Genomic DNA, 22,814 nt, shown 5'->3' with positions numbered 1-22,814 from the left:
CGTGCGAGGCTGTGGTCCTGGACCAGATGATGGCCAGACGCCACTCTGCTGCCGCTGCGCGTAGTGGCCGTTTTCCCTGCTGGAGATTGTCATGAGATTAGATGACTGTGCTTATGTTTGTGGTTTTCTTTTCACCCTCACCATGCTTGTTTTGTTTTAAAATGGAATATATTTAGTTTTATAGGAAATAAAGTTTGCAGTGCTATGTTTTCTATATGATTGATAACTATCATCCTGTGAATACCCAGTATTTAAATTTTTAAGGTTATTTTTGACACATAAAACTTTTACCTATTCATGTTATTATGATGTTTTGGTATAGGTATGCATTGTGAAATGACTACCACAATCAAACTAAAAAAAAAGAAATCCTTTTAATAACTTGTCAGCTGCCTTCAAAGGCTATAGTCTCTTAATGAAGTGAAAGGGAAGGAGAGTCCCCCTGGGTGGCTCAAGTACTGCCTTCAGCCTGAGGGCAGGCAGGTCTCCAAAGAGTGGTTTTCATATTGAATCAATTAGACCGCAGCCTGTCGTTGTCAGTATCCCATCCAAGGAAGTCAAGCCAGAGTTCTCTGTTGCAGTGCTTTGAAACCAGTGAGTCCTGCCTAGAGGTCCCAGAGCAACTCTGCCTCATTGCTGAGAGGGTGAATCGCTCACAGACTAGGACTCCACTTTTTAACCTTGCATGGATCAAGTCATTGATCTTGGTTTTTTGTTTCGGTGTTGATAAACTTTATTAATAAAAAATTATTGAGCAAGCAGCTTGGTGCTCTGGGATGACCTAGAGGGCTCGGATGGTGGGGGTGGGGGCAGTGAGGCTCAATTTATATTAAAAGATTACCGAGCAAATATTTAAACACATATTACCTACATAGACTGAAGGCAGGAGGAGAAGGGGACAACAGAGGATGAGATGGCTGGATGGCATCACTGACTTAATGGACATGAGTTCGAGTAAACTCTGGGAGTTGGTGATGGACAGGGAGGCCTGGCGTGCTGTGATTCATGGGGTCGCAAAGAGTCGGACACGACTGAGTGACTGAACTGACTGACTGACCCACATAGCACTGTATAGTTTTCTGAGGAAGATAATGGAAATCTCATTCTGAGTCTCTGGCCTCCAGAACTTCATCATCTAGTTACATTTATCTACAGAGATAGAGTCCTTTGTTTGTTTTGTTGTTAAGATATTAATGAGTAGTGTTGTATTCAAAAGACAATCTCTGTGACTATCTAAAAAGATAGTTGTTCAGACATGTTGTTGTAAGTCGTGTCTGACTCTTTGTGGACTGCAAAGAGAGCCCACTACTCTCCCGTGGACTGCAGCACACCAGGCTCCCCTGTCCTCTGAGTTCTCCCGGAGTTTGCCCAAATTCATTTGTCCATTGGGTGACTGATGCTATCTAACCATCTCATCTTCTGCTACCCCCTTCTGCTTTTGACCTCAGTCTTCCCCAGCATCAGGAAAAAGATAGATCTGTAGCTAATTCATAATCTTGAATAATCCATGATGACAAGATAATGGAAACAGAAATGCCCTGAATAAAAAAATTACACTGTTAGGAGTCATTTCCTTTGAAGCCTTTAAAGATATACTGCCAGTTTCTTTAAATGATTGATTATGAAGTATTTCAGACATGCAAAACTACAGAAAGACTCCTGTAAGGAGCACCTGTGTACCCACCCCCAGTTAAAGACGTGAAACATGAGTGCTGGACTTGCAGCCTACTGTGTACCCCCTCCCCTCCTGCAGCCCCCCTTCCTAGGGACCACTTGAACTCCATCTGGGGAGCTCTGTATGGAGTCATAATATTATGAGTCCCAATCAGGATCCAGGTTTCCCCATTACTTCCTGGGTAAAGTTTTCGTCTTTAGCTTGGCTTTCAGCAGACACTGCGTTCTGGCTCAGCTGTCCCTCCGGTCCTCCTGCGCCAGCTCCCTGACTGTGTGCGGCCCCGGTTTGACCCAGACCCTGCCAGGCACACCTGTGCTGGCCCCAGACGCTGCCACTCCATCTCTTCGTTCCCCTTCTGACCGTCCCTTACATCTCCCATACTGTTATCGCATCTAACAAATGCTACTGCAGCTCTGCGGTTGACAGTTCTTTAAAATAGACTGTATTTTCATAATATTTGCATTATGTTTCATCACAGTTGCTGTGTGCACACCTGTGTCTCCCCCGTAGGCTCTTTGAAGGACGATATACCTTATGAACAGGGTTTCAGATATTGTGAGAAATCAGTAAAAATTCTGGAGGATGACTGATCATTGTTTCTCTTAATGACCATTAACCCGCCCTGTGCTCAACTTCTTTCTAGTCATATGCTGTTGTTGATGGTCTCTAAGGCTCATAAGAGAAGTCTAATAGTTGTTAATCATGGATGGCATATTCATGACATCATGTTTTTGTCAATGTTTTGACATTGTCATATTTTGTATGTTACAGTACTACATGTTTTAAAATATCAAAATAATGTTTCTCTTTATTTTATCTTTTAGATATTACTATATGGAGATTTGCCAAAAAATAAAGAAAATATAATATATTTAGCAAATCATCAAAGCACAGGTTTGTATTTCATTTGCATGAAACTTGGGTCTCTCCACACACAGTAGAGAAGTAATTCAAAGTAATATTCTGATTTTAAAAAATTAAATGGATTTTTTGTTGCTGTTAAAACTTGGATTTTCAATGCAGATATTATATGTGACCTTGTATTTTTGTAATTTTACTGTTTTGGAAAAATAGGACTGTGAAAGCTATGAATTTTCCTTGTCCCTCTGCTGGGTGTATATAAGGTATTTTCTTTCCTTTTTTCTCTTTCTTTGACTATCTCTTTAAAGACTCATGTAGTCTCCCTTTTTAAGTTTTGTTTTTGGAAGTGAAATTTGTGGATCATAATGTATGAACATTTTAGATTTTTTATTGTTAGGCTACAGAAAGGTTGTACCAATTTGTATTTATTCCTAAACACAGTATTATTTTCTGATGTCTGCAGTTCCTTTTGCTTCTTCAGATGTTTTGGTTTAATTATAGCTTCCTTTTCTATCAGAAGAATCACAGAAGACTCTGGTCTCCAATATAGCAGTGTGTACTTTAAATTAGGTCAAGGTGCTTTAAAAAAAAAAAAATTAAAAAGCTTTTTATATTGAAATAATTGTAGATTTATAAGGATTTGCAAAAATAGTACATAGACTCCCATGACTCTGTCACCAAGTTTCTCCCAAAGGTGGCATCTTATATAACTATGCTACAGTATCCAAACCAAGAAATTCAGGTACTTTTTAGTTCTCCAAATACTTCAGTCAGAAAGACATCCAACTTCATTATTTTTTAAAAGCTGTAACTGCTCTTGATGCACACTTCCTAAATTCCATTTTTATTACTTTTAAAAATGTAGTAAGCGGAAGTTCAAGACTAAAAACAGACCAATGAATGATTAACACCTGACTGGGAAATCACTGATGCCCGTGGCTGTCCTTTCTCTTCACCCTGTCAGCTGTGTTTCTTCACAGTTCCTTTTATCACTACCTGTACCTTTGGAAAGGTTATGAAAGAGATGCCTCTTTCTCAACTTAGCTTATTAATAGTTACACTCAGTTTTCTAGGTCAAAAGTTGATGTTACAAAGTGAATAGGAATTTGATGTATTTGTATTTCCTTAATTTTATTACCCTAACTGCTAAGACTATTTGACTTAATTACATTTGACTTTAGGAAAGCAACCAGCCCTGTGGTCAGAGTCTGTTTCTAACTCTGGTCTATAAAGCAGCCTTCACGCTTTCTCCAGTCGTATCGAGCTTTTTATTAGTGACACAGTCTTGCTATTCCGGTCCTGCTACTGATGGCCAATCTTTACCAAGGTTCCAACATCCAGATAAAAAGGATTTCTGGTTCTAGGACAGGGAGTGGCTCATTTAGCCCATTTTTCTTTATATTGAACCCCTGGTTAATTTCACTTAGAGCTAGCTTTCTATTTAAAAGGCCTCTCTTAAAATTCCTTAGGTTCCCTGCCAACTTGCCTTTTTCCAGGCTTCAGTGGAAAGAGTGTTGTAGGGACAGAGCCGTGGGCCCAGCTCAAACCTGTAGAGTGAGGACTCTGAACATTTCCCGAGGCCGCTGCTGTCCTCGGTGTGCTCCCCATGCGCTGGCCTTTATGTCCCTCACTCCCGAGTGCGGACTTTGGGGACTGGAAGGGTATTTCGAGAAGTGTGAGGGCGGCAGTCAGCGCCAGCTGACGGGGAAAGCTGCGCGCCTCATGGCGAGAACCTGGGCCATCCATGCCCTCTCCTGACCTGGATGCAGGCCCCGCTCCAGTCATCCGTTAGGAGTTGGGAGGGTTGCTTTTTGAGTCCTTTAAAAAATCCAGGGAATCTCCCGACAGTCCCATGGTTGCGACGCTGTGCTTTTCACAGCTAGAGCTGGAGTTCAAGCCTTGGTTGGAGAGCTAAGATCCTATAAACCGGTGGTATGACCATAAATAAAAAACCTGTAGCTTAAGAACATAACTAGACAGAGATTTTAAATTACTTTAGAATTGCAGGCTTCAGTTAGAATATGGGCACGTAAAATTCTGCCTATGATCTGAGGTTCTGCAGGCCCCTTGTTTATCTGGGGATGTGGGCCCTGGGCCTGCTATGTCTGGGTGCCCTTTATGAAACCCTTTTGAGACCCTGAAAACCACCATCGAGTAAACTGAAAATGTCAGAAGCAGAAAGAACATTTCAAAGACTGCTGTTGAGCTCCGACTTCACAGCTCATGCTCTCCAAGGCCTGCTGGAGTGCAGGAGGCTTTTCTTGGCCGGGCTGGGCGCTGAGCTGGCGTCTCAATCTGTCCCTCTGCTCCCTTGGTTTCACTTGCGGTGAGCCCTTGCCATCTCTGTATTCTCTGTCTCTGTTGACTGACTTTTCTCCAGAGTCAGCAGGACTGCGGTGGCCACTGTTCCTTTCCCTCCGCCTTCCTTAACTCTCTGCTTTGAACACTCTGGACCTTTTTAATCTTATGAAACATTCCCTTTCCTTGATCTGGGTGACATTTTCCTTAACTAACAGCGTGAATGGTGAGTAGACTTTGATTGAAAGGCCTGGGCTGTGGAGTCAGAGCCCAGTTCATATGCTGTTCTACAGCATGCTGTGTGTCTGGGGCCAATGACTTAGCCTTTCTGAGCCTTTTTGGTCAGGTGTGAGTCATGTCTACTGGTCAGGGCTTTTAGGCAGTTGCCATAACTTGGCTCTAATCTCGCAGAGAGCCTGGCTCAAGGGCAGCCAAGAGTAGGCATGATGGTGTTGATGACGGCTAATCCCTAGGTCACGTTGCATCCATGATAGGCGAGTACTTCACGTGCAGGGCCCCTTTCAGCCAACACTGTGCCCTCAAGAATTGGAAACTCTTGTTCCATAGTAGCACAGTTGAGAAGCACCTCGCCTCTCTTGCTGCCTCTCCTCTGCCCTTCCCTCCTCTCTTCCAAGTTAATAATATAAACTGAGGCACTGCTTGAGCTGGATCACCATGGAAGAATTCTTACACAGCTGCATTTCTTATTCATGCCAGAACACAAAATGTGAATAGTTATTAAGGTAATATCCCAGCCATCAGTAACTCAGCTGTAGTCTGCTGTCTTCTATCTGAAACCTAGTTGAGAATTTTTAAGAATTTAAAAAAAGATAATTGAGTTGAAAAAATTGGAGGCACCAAGCTTGTGTAAACACATGACTACTTAAATGAAAGTCACACAGTCGTGTCTGACTCTTTGCGACTGCGTGGTATGTATAGTCCATGGAATTCTCCAGTCCAGAATACTGGAGTGGGTAGCCTTTCCCTTCTCCAGGGGATCTTCCTGACCCAGGGTCTCCTGCATTGCAGACGATTCTTTACCAACTGAGCTATCAGGGAAGCCCTTTGACTACTTATGTTAGTTCTTAAAATTTTTCACTAAATATTTCAAAAGTGTAAGGGCATAGCCCAGGAAAGTTCATTACAAACATAACATTTTGTAAACTTGAAACTTTCTCCTTCGAGTTATTGGAAGGTGTGTCCAGGCCATAGTATAGCCATGTGTGTTTAATATAAAAATGCATTTTCAAATTCCTCCAAATTTAAAAAAATGGAAAAGATACCAAATCTTGTTTTTAGCCTGTACCAAAATTTGTTCCACAGTATTCTGTAGCCTGGAAACAATACACTGAGTTCTCCATTTATTCTGAGTCTCTACTTTTACATTAGGTCTAGTTTTAACAAACTTGATTATTTAGTTTCTACGACATGGTTAGGAAGAAATGTGTTTATCAGTGCCTGTTTAATTGATTTGAATTAGAGGGGAGGGGGGTAAGGAGACGACTTCTAAGGGAAGGTACACACTTTGGAGAAAAGTGATAATTGATGTTCAGTAGAGTAGGTGTTGCTGTCTGACAGACACAGACGCTGGGGATCGTTCGTTTACTGTAGGGGACGTCTTTGCTTCTCTCTAAAGGGAGCTGTGACAGAAATTAGAGATGTTTTAGTTGTACCTCTGAAAGCATCAAGAAAGAGTTAAATGATGAATGATTTAAAAAAGGAAGATTTATACTAATTGAGAAAACATTTTTCCAGAAGAATAATTTTTAACGTTTGAATCGGCTAAATCTTCTGTGGCATATTCTGTCCAGCGTGGTGCAGTGCGTAAAGGAGTCCACACAGCTAAGAGCTCATCCTCCTGCACTCCTCGGGAAAACTCCTTTTTGGTTGAAACTTGATCATAAGGATCCCTCTTGGCTTCCCCCTTTTTATACTTCGCATCTCCTCCTATTGGTTGTATCCTGTGCAAAATAGGGCTTTCCTGCCACCCATCAAGAAAGGGAATGCAAATGGGCATACACTCAAGGCCGGTTGACAGTTGCAAGTTACATAACAACAGGCTCTGTTGTGCATGTCTTTACATAATTCAGTCTGTTACAATCAGATGTATTTTCTGCTGCTAAATCGCTTCAGTCGTGTCCGACTCTGTGCGACCCCATAGATGACAGCCCACTAGGCTCCCCCGTCCCTGGGATTCTCCAGGCAAAAACACTGGATGTATTTATGTATAAAATACTTGTGAGCCCTTAATGCCCCTAGCTTTCTAAGGTTACCTGAGGAAGCCCCTGTGGTTAGTTTGTATCCCTGTGTGCCCAGGGCGCATGTGCAGGAGTTGGAACGGTCTCTCTGTGAGCTCTCTTGGTTGTGTCTGGGGTGGGCTTTAGCGATCAGCTTGCATCTTTTTTGGCTAGGCCACCCCTCATGGCCCATGTGTACCTTCCTGCCCGACAAAAACATGTTCCTCCAAGAATCCGTTCCTTTTGTTCTCATTCACCTGAGCCTGAATACACCTGTAATCCTGTGACTGAATCCTTTCATAGATTCTTTTTTTTTTTTTGAGTTTTTGTCTTGGTCATTTATTAGAATGTACATAGATATCTAGATTGAATGGACTTAAACATGAATATGGTATCATGACTTAAACATGAATATCGTTATTTTGAGGTAGAGGAAATATCACTGACCTAGGAGTTAGCCTATCTGTTATCTGACCCAGCTCTGGCACATGACAATGAGTATTTCAGTTTTGCTAAAGTATAAGGTGGATTGGGAGGTAAGACAAGAGGTAAATGAAGTAAGAAGCAAAAGAATAGGAAGCATCTGGCCTAGTGAGGGCCACACATTCAGTGTACAGAAAATACCTACTCAGTGAATAAAGTTAAGAAAAAATGTTTTATTTTATAAACAGCAAACATTTATTTTTCACAGTCCTATAAGCAGGTTTATCTAAGATCAAGGCACCAGCAGATTTGGTGTCTCCTGAAGTCCACTTCCTGGATCTTAAATGCCAACTTTTCACTATGTCCTCACTTGGCAGAAGGGGCAGAGGATCTCTCTGGACCCTCTTACTGCTGCTGCTGCTGCTGCTGCTAAGTCGCTTCAGTCGTGTCCGACTCTGTGCAACCCCATAGACGGCAGCCCACCAGGCTCCCCTGTCCCTGGGATTCTCCAGGCAAGAACACTGGAGTGGGTTGCCATTTCCTTCTCCAACCTTTCATAGATTCTTATCGATGCTTTTTCAAGTATGCCTATCATCCAACTCATCTGTAGGTACTAGAACAGTCTCCCTCACATTTCATTTTTATCATTTTTACTCTTATGAAGAAATAGAGTAGTTTGCAGCCATTTATTTTCAAATCAGATTTCTCTGGTCTTCAAGACTCTACTGTTTGCTGTCTTAACTTCATTTCATTTTCTCGTAATCTCTTTAAACCATCTCCTCTGTTTGGCATCTTCTGTACCCTTTGCTGGTCCCTGTTTCTTTGCTTTGGGAAGGAAGGGCTAGTTCCTCTGTTCAGAATTTGTTCTGCTGGAAAGATCAATTAACAGCGTATCTCTTCCTACAAGTTTTTTTGGGTTTGGTGTTATCAGCTCACTGGTGGTTTTCTTTTTTTTTAACTGGTGCTTTCTTTTTTTTTTTTTGACCTTTTAGTAATAACATATCTACATAACAAGAGTTTTTAGCAGCTTGGCTACATGTCCTTTGATATGTAAAGAATATGATTTCTTTACATAGTTGTTCCCAACATAGTTGTAAACTTTGAGACATCTTTGTTTTGAATTCTGTTATAGCCTGTGATTGTGTCCTGAAAGTCATTGGTAAAGATAAAATGTCCTTGCCTTTTGTTGAGCATATTAGTATGTATTGGAATATTTTCTTGAACGTGACAGTTTGATTTAGCCAATCTCTGCCTATCATTTCATGTTTTCTAGACTTTTAAGAATTAGAGAAGCTTATCGTATTCTTTGTTCCCGCATCATTTGTATTACTTTGATGGTTTATGGCTTTTGCATTATATCCCTGGAATAAGAAGCTTTTAAGAAATGTAAAAACAAACCTGAAAAAATCCACAGAATTTGTATTTTTCAAATGTCTGGGATTGATTTAAAGAAATTAAAAAATTCTACTAGTAATATTTTCAAAGCACATCTTCGCAACAGTCTTGTGAAGAGGCTCTGTTTCTGTGGCGGGGATCACTTAGGACTGACAGGTTCTGTCTTTGCAGTTGACTGGATCATCGCCGACATTCTGGCCATCAGGCAGAGTGCCCTCGGACATGTGCGCTATGTGCTGAAAGATGGGCTCAAGTGGCTCCCGCTGTATGGCTGTTATTTTTCTCAGGTAACTTTTTTCCATGCTTCTTTCTTTCTATATGTATGAATGTTTAAGTTTTTTGGGTTTATTTTTAATGGGTTTACCAGTTCATTATAAATTAATGTGGTTTTATTTGGCATTTTTAATGGTGTGATGGTGTGTATATATATATGTCTGATTACCCAAATTGTTAAATAAAAAATGCAAATGTACAAAAATCATATAAAAATTTTTTAAGATAAAAAATGTGATGGACCCTTAATAAATTAAAAAGGAATTATCTGTAGGATATAAAAAAATAGCGAGCTATATATGTAAAGTACCTAGCATGAATGTCAGGTACATAATAAATATTCAGTATATGTTATTTTATAAAAGCCCTTTAAAATCACATCATACTCATCAGGTCATGAAACTATACAACAGGTTCTTTAATATTCAGAAGGGGATTACTAGCATTTTTCCATGCCTTTTCTGAATAAATTATGGTTATGCAATTTTCTGGGGGCTTCTCCAGTGGCTCAGCAGTGGAGAATTCGCCTGCAGTGCAGGAGACACAGGAGACACGAGTTCGATCCCTGGGTCGGGAAGATCCCCTGGAGGAGGCTCTGGAAACCCACTCCAGTTTTTCTTGCCTGGAGAGTCCCATGGACAGAGGAGCCTGGCGGGCTACAGTCCATGGGTGGCAAAGAATCAGACATGACTGAGTGACTAATACAGATACACTTGGAATTCTCTAAATATTAAGAATGAAATTTGTATGGAAGACATGCTTGATAATAAGACTTATAATAATACTCGATTAAAGAAGAGAGGCTAAAGTTATGCTAAGGCCTGAAAAGATACATATCTGGAGGTAACCCCTTGGACAGTCCATGCTGCCCACAAGTCCCGTGATCAGAGTTCCTGTGGTGTTGGAGGTTAGTCTTGACTGTCCATTTCCTCTTTCTTTTTCTTATTTCCTTCTAAAGGAAAATAAAATCCAAATATATTTTGATGAAAAGTATTTGAAACTATTTTGTTCATGTATAAATGGGAATAAATTAAAAAGTAGTGCACTTTGTGTTACCACTCAGTTGTGTCCGACTCTGCAACCCCATGGACTGTAGCCTACCAGGCTCCTCTGTCCGTGGGATTCTCCAGGCAAGAATACTGGAGTAGGTTGCATAACTTTATGCCAGGAAGTAAGATTTTCTTTTAAGTGGACTTGTTTTTTACAGTCTGTATGAAGCGGAAATAATGCTGTTCAAAAATAGTTACTTACAAGCAAAATGTGAGGAAACGGTCGACTAAGTTTTTTATTTATTTTATATGTGGTGGTATTGTATTTTAAATGTTTTGTTGTTGTTCAGTCTCTCAGTCATGTCTGACTCTTTGCAGCCCCATGGACTGCAGTACACCAGGCTTCCCTGTCCCTCACAATCTCCTAGAGTTTGCCAAGTTCATGTCCATTGAATCAGTGATGCCATCCAACCATTTCATCCTCTGTCACCCTCTTTAGTTTTAATATATAGATATTCAGAAAATTAAACGTTTCTAAACCACCAGCTTGTGAACATTGACAGGTGTAGTTTACCTTGGAAATTCAGAACAGAATCCTCTCTGCTCCCTTGTCCCAACAAACGCAGATGTTTTGGGAACCTTACTGTTGTGTTTAAAAAAAAAAAAAATCAAAAAGGCACTAGAGAGCTTTTGCTCATTTAAGCCCTGTGAGTGTAACTAGAATATGTGTGGCAGCTGTGACTGACCTGAGCTCTCTACACTTTCTTCCACTCTGCTTTCAATTCTGGCCATCTTTATTATAATACGTATCCATTTTCTTATATTACACTCGTATACATATTTTGCTTCATCACTAATCAGGGAGTTCCTAAGGGAAAGATAGCTGGTCTTCACTTCTATAGCTTCCATATACCTGGGAAAGAACTCAGATTTTTTTTTTTTTTTAATGAAAATTGAGTTTAATAAGCACATTAAGTGATTAGTAGGAAATAGTGTGTGAAGAAGAGACATAATGTCATTGAAAGCTTGGGAAGTTTCACATTGCAGTATATGTTTCCTGTGGCTCTAATTCTAAAGAGTTTGTGAAGAATGATTTTATCCTCATGGGTCCTCTCAATTTGGGTAAGTAGTACCCAAACTACTACTTACTTACTTGGGTAAGTACCTGCACTCTTAGAGCACTTGGAGTTTCTTTTCTGTACTCAGGCAAGTCAGCCGATGTGTGAAGGAACCACATCCAGAATCTAAGGCCACCCTTCCCCTCCTCTATATCCTGTCCCCTCCTTGCTTCTCTTTATTTCTTTTTACTCATATTCTTAAGACAAAATCAAATTCAGCCAGTCTGTTAATTTTACAGATGAGTTCGAGTTAGCATAGAGGAAGACAAAAAAAGACCGACCTGATGCAAAGTTTTAGTGAAGTGCACATGTGAGGTTTAATTGAGGTTATCTTAAATTTTATGAGGACCTCCCTGGTGGCTCAGCGGTAAAGGATCCGCCTGTCAGTTTAGGAGATGGGTTCTATCCCTGGGTCGAGAAGATCCTTTGGAGAAGGAAATGGCAACCCACACCAGTATTCTTGCCTGAGAAGTTCCATGCACAGAGGAGCCTGACAGGTTACAGTCCATGGGGGTCACAAAGAGCTGGACACAACTGAGTGACTGAACAACAATTTTTATGATGGTGTTTGTATTAGCCTGCCTGGGCGCCCATAATAAAATACCACACTATGACTTAAACTACAATAGAGGTTTATTTGCTGCCAGTCTGGAGGCTGGAAGTTCAAGATTAAAGTGTCAACAGAGTTGGTTTCTCTTGAGGCTTTGGTTTGCGGATGACTGTCTTTTCCCTGTGTCTGTCCTTTACTTGACTTTGTGTCCTAATCTCTTCTTACAAGGCACCATTCCTATTGGATCAGGCCCCACTCTTATGACCTCATTTAACCTTAATTATTTTCCTAAAAACCCCATTTCCAAATATAGTCACATTTAGGGGTTAGGGCTTCAACATAAAAAGTCAGTGGAGTAACTGAAAGCTAAGATCCATCTGATTGAATTTTTGATTTGGAAAAAGAAAAAAGTGTTTTTAAGGTAAGAAAGCATTTTTAATTGCCAGCAGAAGTAAATGTTTGTGTAGTTTCCTATGATAAGCCACACCCGGTTTTATTTGAATTGTATTCAAATTCAGCTAATGTTATTTAAAGGCTAACATTTAAATGTATTAAATATAACTTAATTCCTAAAATGTGATTTTATTCTTCATCCTTTGGAAATAAAGTTAACCCTTTTGATGACTGGTCATTGGACATTTTAGTAGTAAATATGTCTTTCCCCTCGTTTTTTTTTTTCTTAACATGGCAGCATGGCGGAATCTATGTTAAAAGAAGTGCCAAATTCAATGAAAATCAGATGAGGAAAAAGCTGCAGCGCTACATCAACGCAGGAACTCCAGTAAGATTATGCTCATTTTAATTTTTTTTCTTATCAACTCTCAATTTGTAATTTAAGGATTAAATTAGCATTTAAGAATTGTTTTGAAAATATATTATCCCATGTGTAATAAATAATTCAGAGTTTTTGAAGCAAAAAACCTTCTAAATATAGGTAAGCAGTTATTTTCTGCTGTCAGAGAGGTGGCTGCAGGTGATTTGATCCTTTCCGAGTGGTTGTCGATATTGACCTTAAAGAGGACTAAGGAGAACATTTGGTGTCTTTAGTCTATAAATAGAAGCAGAACTGCCCTTGTAACCTTACACTTGAGCTACTTAGGAACTGCTCTGACTCCTCTTCTTCAGCCTCAGGTGGAGTTTTAGAAGGACTGTTTTCTGTCAGTATGAATTTGGATTTCTTGTATCTACTGAGTTATTTGAAAAGTCAGAAAAAGTATGAATATCTGCAAATGAAGAATCGCTGCATGTAAACATTATTTTATGAAACCTTGTTGCCCACAGAAGAAGCCTCAGCATTCTCCTTGCAGAATGCTCATTGCTCCCCTGTGGCCCTCCACTCCCTCCGAGGACAGGGCTGCAGGGGAGCCATGCCTCTCTGAGCCTCCTTCCCCGGGGCCTTGCTTGGTTGTCTGTCCTGGTGCTCGGAAACGGAGCTCACAGGTTCAAGTTTTCCCCTTTTTTCCTTCCTCATCGCCTCTCCCCTCCTCCTCCCCCCAGCTGCCCTCCCTTTCCACTTCCCTCTCTCTTCTCTCTGGCTCATGGTGCCTCCTTTCCCTGTGTGCTAGGTGATCTTTGTTTGCTCTTAATTGTATTTGGAAAAATTATTTGCAGAAATCAGCTCGAGCATAAGATGAAAGAGAACACTGGCGTTTGTTTTAGCCCCATCCCTGGAGGCGCCTCTCCCCTGGGCCCACCCAAGCCTAGTTCTGAGCTTGAGGCTACCTGGAACACCCAGGCCATGCAGTGAGACAAGACCTTCTGAGACCTGCGTGACTACCTGGCTTGCTTTTACCCCAGGAGTGTGGCCCTTTTGGTGTTCCCTTCACTTCTGTTTCACTCTTACTGTTTCTAACAGAAGATCTGTGGCCTTAGATTTTTGTTCCCTCACTTTTTATATCTCTTAAATTCTTCTCTGGGCTTACTTCTGCTTTTCTGTGTTTGCTTTAGTTTTGATCTTACATCTTGTCAGCTCTTAGATGCTCTTAGGATGATGTTACATCCAGCTTTCTAAATTGTTTTCAATAGGAAAGTCAGTGCAAAGAACCTACTGTGTGCTGTGCTTAGTCGCTCAGTTGTATCCGACTGTTTGCAACCTCATGGACTGCAACCTGCCAGGCTCCTCTGTCCTTGGGGATTCTTTAGGCAAGAATACTGGAGTGGGTTGCCATGCCCTCCTCCAGGGAATCTTCCCAACCCAGGGATTGAACCCAGGTTTCCTGCATTGCATGCGAATTCTTTACCAAGAGCCACCAGGAAAGCCCAAGAATACTGGAATGGTTAGCCTATCCCTTCTCCAGGGAATCTTCTCAACCCAGGAATTGAACCAGGGTCTCCTGCATTGCAGGTGCATTCTTTACCAGTTGAGCTACGAGGGGAGCCCTCAAATAACCTAGTCTTTCACTTTGGGCTCCTAGAGAGCATTTCTGTTTTTCAGGGGCAAGAGTCGAGTGTTTTGGTGGCCGCACAGTGATGCTGAGTGACGGGCTGCAGGCTCATGCGGCAGCACTACAAGTGGCTATCGCTTCAGGTCACTGCGGGGACGAGGCCACTTGCATGGGATCTGGGTGGTCGCGTCACTGTTTAATCTTTAAGTGCTGTGAAACAGATACGTATTTCTCAGACTCTTTAGTAGGCTCTTTTGTTTCTAAAAGTTAATCACACAATTGACAAGGTAGAATATATTTATAAAGTTAACTTCCATGTGACTTAATATTCCTCACTGAAATCAATGATTAATTGATTCAGCTCTTATTCACCAGTAGTAGTATCTGAGAAAGCTTTCCAGGCGGTGCTAGCGGTAAAGAACCTGCTTGCCAGTGCAGAAGACAGAAAAGACATGAGTTCAATCCCTGGGTCGAGAAGACTCCCTGGAGTAGGAAATGGCAACCCACTCCAGTGTTCTTGCCTGGAGAATCCCATTGACAAAGGAGCCTGGAGGGCTATAATCCATGGGGTCACAAAGACTCAGACACAGCTTAGCATGCATGCACATTTTTTGAGAGACTGTAGGATTTTTTTCCCAAAAATTACTAAGAAATATATCTTCTGAATAAACATTGCTATGGGAATCTTTTGAAATATGAATATTTATTACCTTTTATATTATGGAGATTTATATATTTATATATGGTTTCCATTAGATGAGGCGTACTTAGGGACTCTGATGTCTAAAATTTACACCTTTTCCAAAGTGATTTTGCAGAATCTTAGTGGGAGGAACCTCTTTCAATAATGAATTGAGGCTTTGTATGAGTCAGCATTTCTTGGCAAGCTTTTAAATTAGTGAATATTAGCATGTAATTAGAAATGTTGTTAGATTATTAATGACTGACATCTGAATAAATGTAGGACTGCATTTCAAATATATTCTATGCTATGTCATGACTTAATTGAATTTGTGCATTTTGGTTGTTCTGCTTGAAATAAAGGTCATAGGTAATTGAATTTTTTTCCACCACCATGGGAAATACTCTTAGGATTAACAGGGTTATCATTGGTAAGTTAACAGCAACAACAAAAACACTCACATAAAACAAACCACATCTTCTTTATGTTTTCACAGATGTATCTTGTGATTTTTCCAGAGGGAACAAGATATAATCCAGAACTAACAAAAGTCATTTCAGCTAGTCAAGCATTTGCTGCTCAAGAAGGTAAGTAAAAAATTAACTACATTTGAAACTATTATTTTTAAATGTGTCTAAGAGTAAATTTAAGTGCTTGCTGTATATGTATTCTGGTACCATAGATTCAGGTAGAATCTCTCCAGGGACATGATTATTTAGATGGAACCTTTGTTTGCAGTGTGGCTTCTCTGTGGTGGACAGAGTTTCTGTTCTGTAGGTTGACAGACCTAGACTGGAATCCAGATTCTGACATTTGTTAGCCGTATGGGCACAAGCTGCCTGATGTTACTGAGCATCAATTGGCCCACCTCTTAAAAAACATATAGTCAGCCTGCCAGATCTGTGGATTCTGCATCTATGGATTCAGTCAACGACAGGCAGAAAATATTTTTTAAAAATTTTTTCAGAAAGTTCCAAAAAGCAAAACTTGAAATTGCCATGCGGGCAACTATTTACATAGCATTTGCATTGTATCAGTTATTATAAGTAGTCTAGAATTGATTTAAAGCATATGGAAGTTGTACATAGGTTATATGCAAGCACTCGGCCATATTTACATAAGGGGCTTGAGCATCTGGGGATTTTGGTATCCAGGGAGTGGATGGGGGTGGGGTGGTCTTAGAAGCAGTCCCCTGGGGATACCGGGGGTATGCTTGTTCCCATAAGTTCAGTTCAGTTCAGTCGCTCAGTCGTGTCCGACTCCTTGTGACCCCATGAACTACAGCATGCCAGGCCTCCCTGTCCATCACGAGCTCCTGGAATTCACCCAAACTCATGTCCATCGAATTAGTGATGCCATCCAGCCATCTCATCCTCTGTCGTCCCCTTCTCCTCCTGCCCCCAATCCCTCCCAGCAGCAGAGTCTTTCCCAATGAGTCAACTCTTCACATGAGGTGGGCCAAAGTACTGGAGTTTCAGCTTTAGCATCAGTCCTTCCAAAGAACACCCAGGGCTGATCTCCTTCAGAATGGACTGGTTGGATCTCCTTGCAGTCCAAGGGACTCTCTAGAGTCTTCTCCAACACCACACTTCAAAAGCATCAATTCTTCGGCCCTCAGCTTTCTTCACAGTCCAACTTTCACATCAGTACATGACCACTGGAAAAACCATAGCCTTGACTAGACGGACCTTTGTTGACAAAGTAACGTCTTTGCTTTTGAATATGCTATCTAGGTTAGTCATAACTTTCCTCCCAGGGAGTAAGTGTCTTTTAATTTCATGGCTGCAGTCACCACCTGCAGTGATTTTGGAGCCCCAAAAAATAAAGTCTGCCACTGTTTCCCCATCTATTTCCCATGAAGTGATAGGACCAGATGCCATGATCTTAGTTTTCTGAATGTTGGGTATACCTAAATCTGTGTAAGGATTAAAGATATGTGAAGCTCCTAATGGAGAATATTACACAAAGTTAGTCTGCAGTACTTAAAGCTATTGATGTCCCCAGTAATGAGGATGTTCTTAGCATCCATCTTTTAGAGACCTGGATAGCTGATACACAGGTAGGTGTACAGTTTAGCCAGGTGGGCTGTGCTCCCAGAGGTGTCTGGGAGGCTGGCTGGATCACGTGCGTTCTGTCTGAGCGGGTGCGTTGTTCCAGCACTGGCCGGGGCCTCTGCGGTGCTTCTGAGGGTCTGCTGTGTGTCTCTGCTCTGACCCCTATACAGTGAGCAATTGAAATGGGCTGGTGCATCAGAGAAACAGAGTGTCTGCTTCTAGTTAATTCTGGTTAATCAATCATGCTTGGAGGTGGAATCCTTGGTGCTTACTGAAGTTCTCTCCCGAGATTTCTGTCGCGCTCGTCTCCTTTCCTCCCGCCTTTCTGGCACTTCCCACTTAATCTCCTCTCTGTCCTCTTCTGCTTCATCCTTTCCTGTTTCCTGTGCTGTTTCCCATGTCTGACTCGAGTCTTTTTCATTTATTTCGCTTTCTGTGTTTTTCACAGTGGCCTTCCTCTAATGTCACCACCATTTATTTGACTGCTGATGCCTCACAAAAAACTGTCTCTCACCCACACGTCTCTCCCTGATTCTTGACTTTCCTGTACAGCTGCCCAGTAGAGAGTTTCACTTGCCTGGCTCAAAGGCATGACCCGTACTGGCTGTGTCAAATGCAGTGCTTCTCTTCCCACACGCACCCTGTCAGCTGGGCCTCTCTCTGCAAGGTTCTCTCAGCTTTTCTTTATGTTGTATATCAAGTATCCTTCTTGAACCAGTGTTTAGTCTTAGATGAACATTAGCTTTGGGCTGCATTCTCAGGCGTATATTATTCATATAACCTTCGACAAGTTGCTTTGTTTTTTGGTCTGTTTTCTTATTTGTATCAGCAGTTATCTTCATAGGGCTTTTGTGAGGTTCAGTGACATAATGTTTATAGATAAAGTCTGGTATCAGATCAGATCAGATCAGTCGCTCAGTTGTGTCCGACTCTTTGCAACCCCATGAATCGCAGCACGCCAGGCCTCCCTGTCCATCACCAATTCCCGGAGTTCACTGAGACTCACATCCATCGAGTCAGCGATGCCATCCAGCCATCTCATCCTCTGTCGTCCTCTTCTCCTCCTGCCCCCAATCCCTCCCAGCATCAGAGTCTTTTCCAATGAGTCAACTCTTCGCATGAGGTGGCCAAAGTACTGGAGTTTCAGCTTTAGCATCATTCCTTCCAAAGAAATCCCAGGGCTGATCTCCTTCAGAATGGACTGGTTGGATCTCCTTGCAGTCCAAGGGACTCTCAAGAGTCTTCTCCAACACCACACTTCAAAAGCATCAATTCTTTGGCGCTCAGCCTTCTTCACAGTCCAACTCTCACATACATACATGACCACAGGAAAAACCATAGCCTTGACTAGACGAACTTTTGTTGGCAAAGTAATGTCTCTGCTTTTGAATATGCTATCTAGGTTAGTCATAACTTTCCTTCCAAGGAGTAAGCGTCTTTTAATTTCATGGCTGCAGTCACCATCTGTAGTGATTTTGGAGCCCAGAAAAATAAAGTCTGACACTGTTTCCACTGTTTCCCCATCTATTTCCCATGAAGTGATGGGACTAGATGCCATGATCTTCGTTTTCTGAATGTTGAGCTTTAAGCCAACTTTTTCACTCTCCACTTTCACTTTCATCAAGAGGCTTTTTAGGTCCTCTTCACTTTCTGCCATAAGGGTGGTGTCATTTGCATATCTGAGATTATTGATATTTCTCCCGGCAATCTTGATTCCAGTTTGTGTTTCTTCCAGTCCAGCGTTTCTCATAATGTATTCTGCATATAAGTTAAATAAACAGGGTGACAATATACAGCCTTGACGTACTCCTTTTCCTATTTGGAAGCAGTCTGTTGTTCCATGTCCAGTTCTAACTGTTGCTTCCTGACCTGCATACAAATTTCTCAAGAAGCAGATCAGGTGGTCTGGTATTCCCATCTCTTTCAGAATTTTCCACAGTTTATTGTGATCCACACAGTCAAAGGCTTTGGCATAGTCAATAAAGCAGAAATAGATGTTTTTCTGGAACTCTTGCTTTTTCCATGATCCAGCGGATGTTGACAATTTGATCTCTGGTTCCTCTGCCTTTTCTAAAACCAGCTTGAACATCAGGAAGTTCACGGTTCACATATTGCTGAAGCCTGGCTTGGAGAATTTTGAGCATTACTTTACTAGCGTATGTATATTACATATACATACGTTTACTGGGTCATTACTTCTAACTTAGAATGTGGAGATTTGCCACAGGTAAATCTGTTAACAATGGCAAAAAGCTATAGGTGATCCTAAGGGATAAAATAGAAAGACTAATTCCTTTAAGAAATACTTATTTTACAAAGCAGAGGAGTCCTTATACAGATAGTGGTAAGCACACATGTTTGTGATGTATAAAGAGATGAGATGGGAGAAGCACAGACAGCAATCCGTGGGAGTTGAAGGGAAAGAGAACCAGCTAACAGAGGGTGTCCATCGGAAAGGTAGAATTAAGACCGACACGTGTGGTGAAACGAAGAGATTCTAGGTGTAAGAAACAATAATAGCAAAGACGTGGAGTTATGAGCAAAAAGCTTGATGTCTTCAAGCCCCGGATGAGCAAGGAAGAGCTGTGTGAGTCCAGCCACCACAGAAGACTCTGAGTTCTGTCTGGGCGTGGTGGTCTGGACTTCACTCCAGAGTTGAAGGGAAGCCACTGAGCAGTATTCTTTTTAATTAGTTCATTGTGTTTTATTTAAGAAGTCACCGTCTTAATTCCCTTGTTCTAAAAGCATGTAGTAACTGAGCCTACAAGAGTTTGCAGGGGATGGGGGGAAAGTGTTCCATGTGCAAGTGGGTTTAGAGAATGTTGCATTTATATCCTTTCCTTGGAGAGTTATTCACATTCGTATGTATTAGTCTCAGAAAAGTTCTATTGTAAAAATGTCTTCTTTTGTTTAAGGAGCTGCTTACTAAATTTATACAAGAAAGAAAACAATGACCTAGAATTGTTACACAAAAGTTGGGGGTTTTATGGAGTACATTCTTAGGATTTCAGAATATTGCAGCTCTCCTAAATTATTCCTTCTGTAACGATTCTACATTGCTAAGCCCTGACGGTAACAAAATATATATTTTACTCTTTGAAGCTTAAAAGAGTTTATAGGTGAACTTGTTTGAGACTCTTCATAAAGTCTTGAGTTATGAAGGCTAATAAACTATAAATTTTCAGAAACTCTTATGTGTCATCTCATATCCACTTTAATTCTGTTTGGGAATTAGAATTTTATGTTAGATGAGATGAAAGAGAAACAATAAACTTAATATTTGGGAATTTTTTTATTGTTCCTTTTCATGTGTCTTGTAAAATCTGGTGTATTTTATTGTGATTAAGGAATCAACTACGTCTTGGAACATGTGTTTTTAATGAGTTGATTTGAGTTGAACTTGGGAGAAGTTAACCTAGAGCGCTTTAAGTCCTCATAGACTACTGATTTCATTTTTTATTTCTAAATATGTCACACAGTCTGCTAAGGTGGTACAACTAGCTGTATAATGTCTTTCAGGAGTTTATGATTTAATAGGAGAGAGAAAACATGATTGTGTTTGTTATTCACTGATGTATAACACATTATCCCAAACTGTAGTGACTTAAAACCACAAACATGTTATTATTTACGTTATAAACTTAGTAGCTTATATATAACTACTAAAAGTTACGTATGTTTAAAAATCCAAGCTAATTTTATAATACTAACGCAAGTACTTGTAAGTAATTCTTAAAATAGCATAATAATGATATATACTTGCATTTTAAATCTAATATTAACCCTAGTCACCAGTAACTGACCACTACTGGTCTGTCATCTTTCTGTGAGTTACAGATCTTTCTCAGAAAAATGGATAATTTTTCTCATGGATACAGTTTTTAACTGCTGACTATTCTTTAAATCCTGTAACTGGGAAAACTCACTATTTATTAAAAATATATTTTCTTATAATTCTAATGGTAATTGTTTTCCACCGCCCACAAAGGAAGTTGATTTGTGAACAGTATAGCTAGAAAGAGTGTTTCCTGTTTTCTTTCCTCTTAGCTCACAACTAAAGGAGATGGCTTGAAAATAAAAACAAACGAACTCGTTTTTCCAGCTGTTAAGCTAATTTTTCTTCCGGAAAATTGAAACTTAATAGCACTTCTTGTTAGTTTGTTGTATGTTTTGCTTCAAAACATTAATTTTACTCCTAAAGTACACCTTCATTTGAATCTGACTTAGTAAACAAATAGAAAAACAAACCCAAACCAACCTTTTTTAATTTAGATTTTTAACATTTGACGCTTGTTTGCATGTTGAGGTCATTACACCATATACCACTGATGTGGTGATGTCTGGTTAAGAGGTAGGGGTGGTGGGTGTGGGTGTGTCTGTCTGTCTAATAAATCCTAAATATTTCAAGGCCCTGGCTATCACTCTTCCCTAGAAGTATTTTCCTTCAAAAATGTATTAGTCACAAAATATATTTATTTATAATTAGAGTTGTTATTTAAGGTATGTCTGTATTAGAGTGTCATGAATTCTTACATTGTTTTATTGGATTATAATTGCTTTACAAAGTTGCATTCGTTTCTGCTGTGTAACAGTGTGAGCCATCCATCCCCTTCCTCCTGAGCCTCCCTGGACCCCTCAGCCCACTTGCCTGGCTCATTGCAGAGCCCTGAGCTAAGCTCCATGTGCTTTGTGCAGATTCCTGCTGGCTGTTTTGCACACGGTCGTGTGTGTACGTCAGTGCTTCTGTCTCAACTCATCCCTCCCTCTTCTTCCCACTCTGTGTCTGCAAGTTCCTTCTCTACATCTGCATCTCCATTTCTGCCCTGCACATAGATTCATCTGAACCATTTTCCTAGAATCCATGTATATGCGTTAATATACGATATTTGTTTTTCTCTTTCTGACTGACTTCACTCTATTTGACAATGAAGACTCTAGGTTCACATCTATATCTCTATAGATGACCCAGTGTTACTGTCTACTTCATGAATTGTTAGATTAATGATCTCTAAATTTGCTTTTTACCTGAAACTAAGTGTTAGTCATTCCTTTAAAAAAAGACTTATTCATATTTCCAAATAAATTAGTTCACCTTTGGTCATCTGTCCAAAGTGGGGTTTCCCCCACTTTCTACCCTACAGGCCTCTATCTTGGCCTTTCTCCAGCATGCTCTTTTTCCTCAAGCTTTTACCAGTTGATATGAGAAGGCAATGGCACCCCACTCCAGTACTCTTGCCTGGAAAATCCCATGGATGGAGGAGCCTGGTAGGCTGCAGTCCATGGGGTCGCTAAGAGTCGGACACGACTGAAGCAACTTAGCAGTAGCAGCAGCACCATAAGTAAGTGAAAAAAATCTTTAAGTGTGAGTAATCTTTTTATGTTGGGCTGCCCAGTTAGCACAATGATAAAGAATCCATCTGCCTATGCAGGAGATGCAGGTTCAATCCCTGGGTCAGGAAGATGCCTGGGGAAAGAAATGGCAGCATGACCTAGTGACTACACACACAGACACACAATCATCTCACCTGACTCCCACAAATTAAGTACACAAATTAAGTGTGTGTGCGCTCAGTCACTCACTCAGTCATGTCCAACTCTTTGCAACCCTGTGGAATGTAGCCTGCTGGGCTCCTCTGTCCATGGGATTTCCCAGGCTGGAGTGGGTAGCCATTTCCTTCTCCAAGGAATCTTCCCAACCCAGGGATCGAACTTCTGTGTCCTACTTGACAGGAAGATTCCTTACCACTCAGCCTGGGAAGCCGTGTATATGTCTGTGTATATATATATGGCAATATATACACATACATATATATTGTAAAATTTCCTACTTGGACCAATAAAGATATTCCATTCAGTGGTATTTATTTAACAACAA

At 40.8% G+C, this 22,814-nt stretch overlaps 1 protein-coding gene across 1 annotated transcript in view; it reads left to right on the top strand.

Moving 5' to 3' along the window:
- AGPAT5 (1-acylglycerol-3-phosphate O-acyltransferase 5) overlaps nucleotides 1–22,814 on the top strand; it is a 48,762-nt gene that overhangs the window by 14,275 nt on the left and 11,673 nt on the right. Inside the window, exons 2-5 of the mRNA XM_006050679.3 lie at nucleotides 2,500–2,569; nucleotides 9,061–9,176; nucleotides 12,511–12,600; nucleotides 15,382–15,472. Of these exons, the coding sequence (XP_006050741.1) occupies nucleotides 2,500–2,569; nucleotides 9,061–9,176; nucleotides 12,511–12,600; nucleotides 15,382–15,472 (367 nt within the window). The remainder of the gene's footprint in view (nucleotides 1–2,499; nucleotides 2,570–9,060; nucleotides 9,177–12,510; nucleotides 12,601–15,381; nucleotides 15,473–22,814) is intronic.

The sequence above is a fragment of the Bubalus bubalis genome, chromosome 1, assembly GCF_019923935.1.
Source record: "Bubalus bubalis isolate 160015118507 breed Murrah chromosome 1, NDDB_SH_1, whole genome shotgun sequence".
In the NCBI taxonomy this organism is placed as follows: Eukaryota; Metazoa; Chordata; class Mammalia; order Artiodactyla; family Bovidae; genus Bubalus; species Bubalus bubalis.
This window is presented reverse-complemented; position numbering and strand designations above follow the sequence as displayed.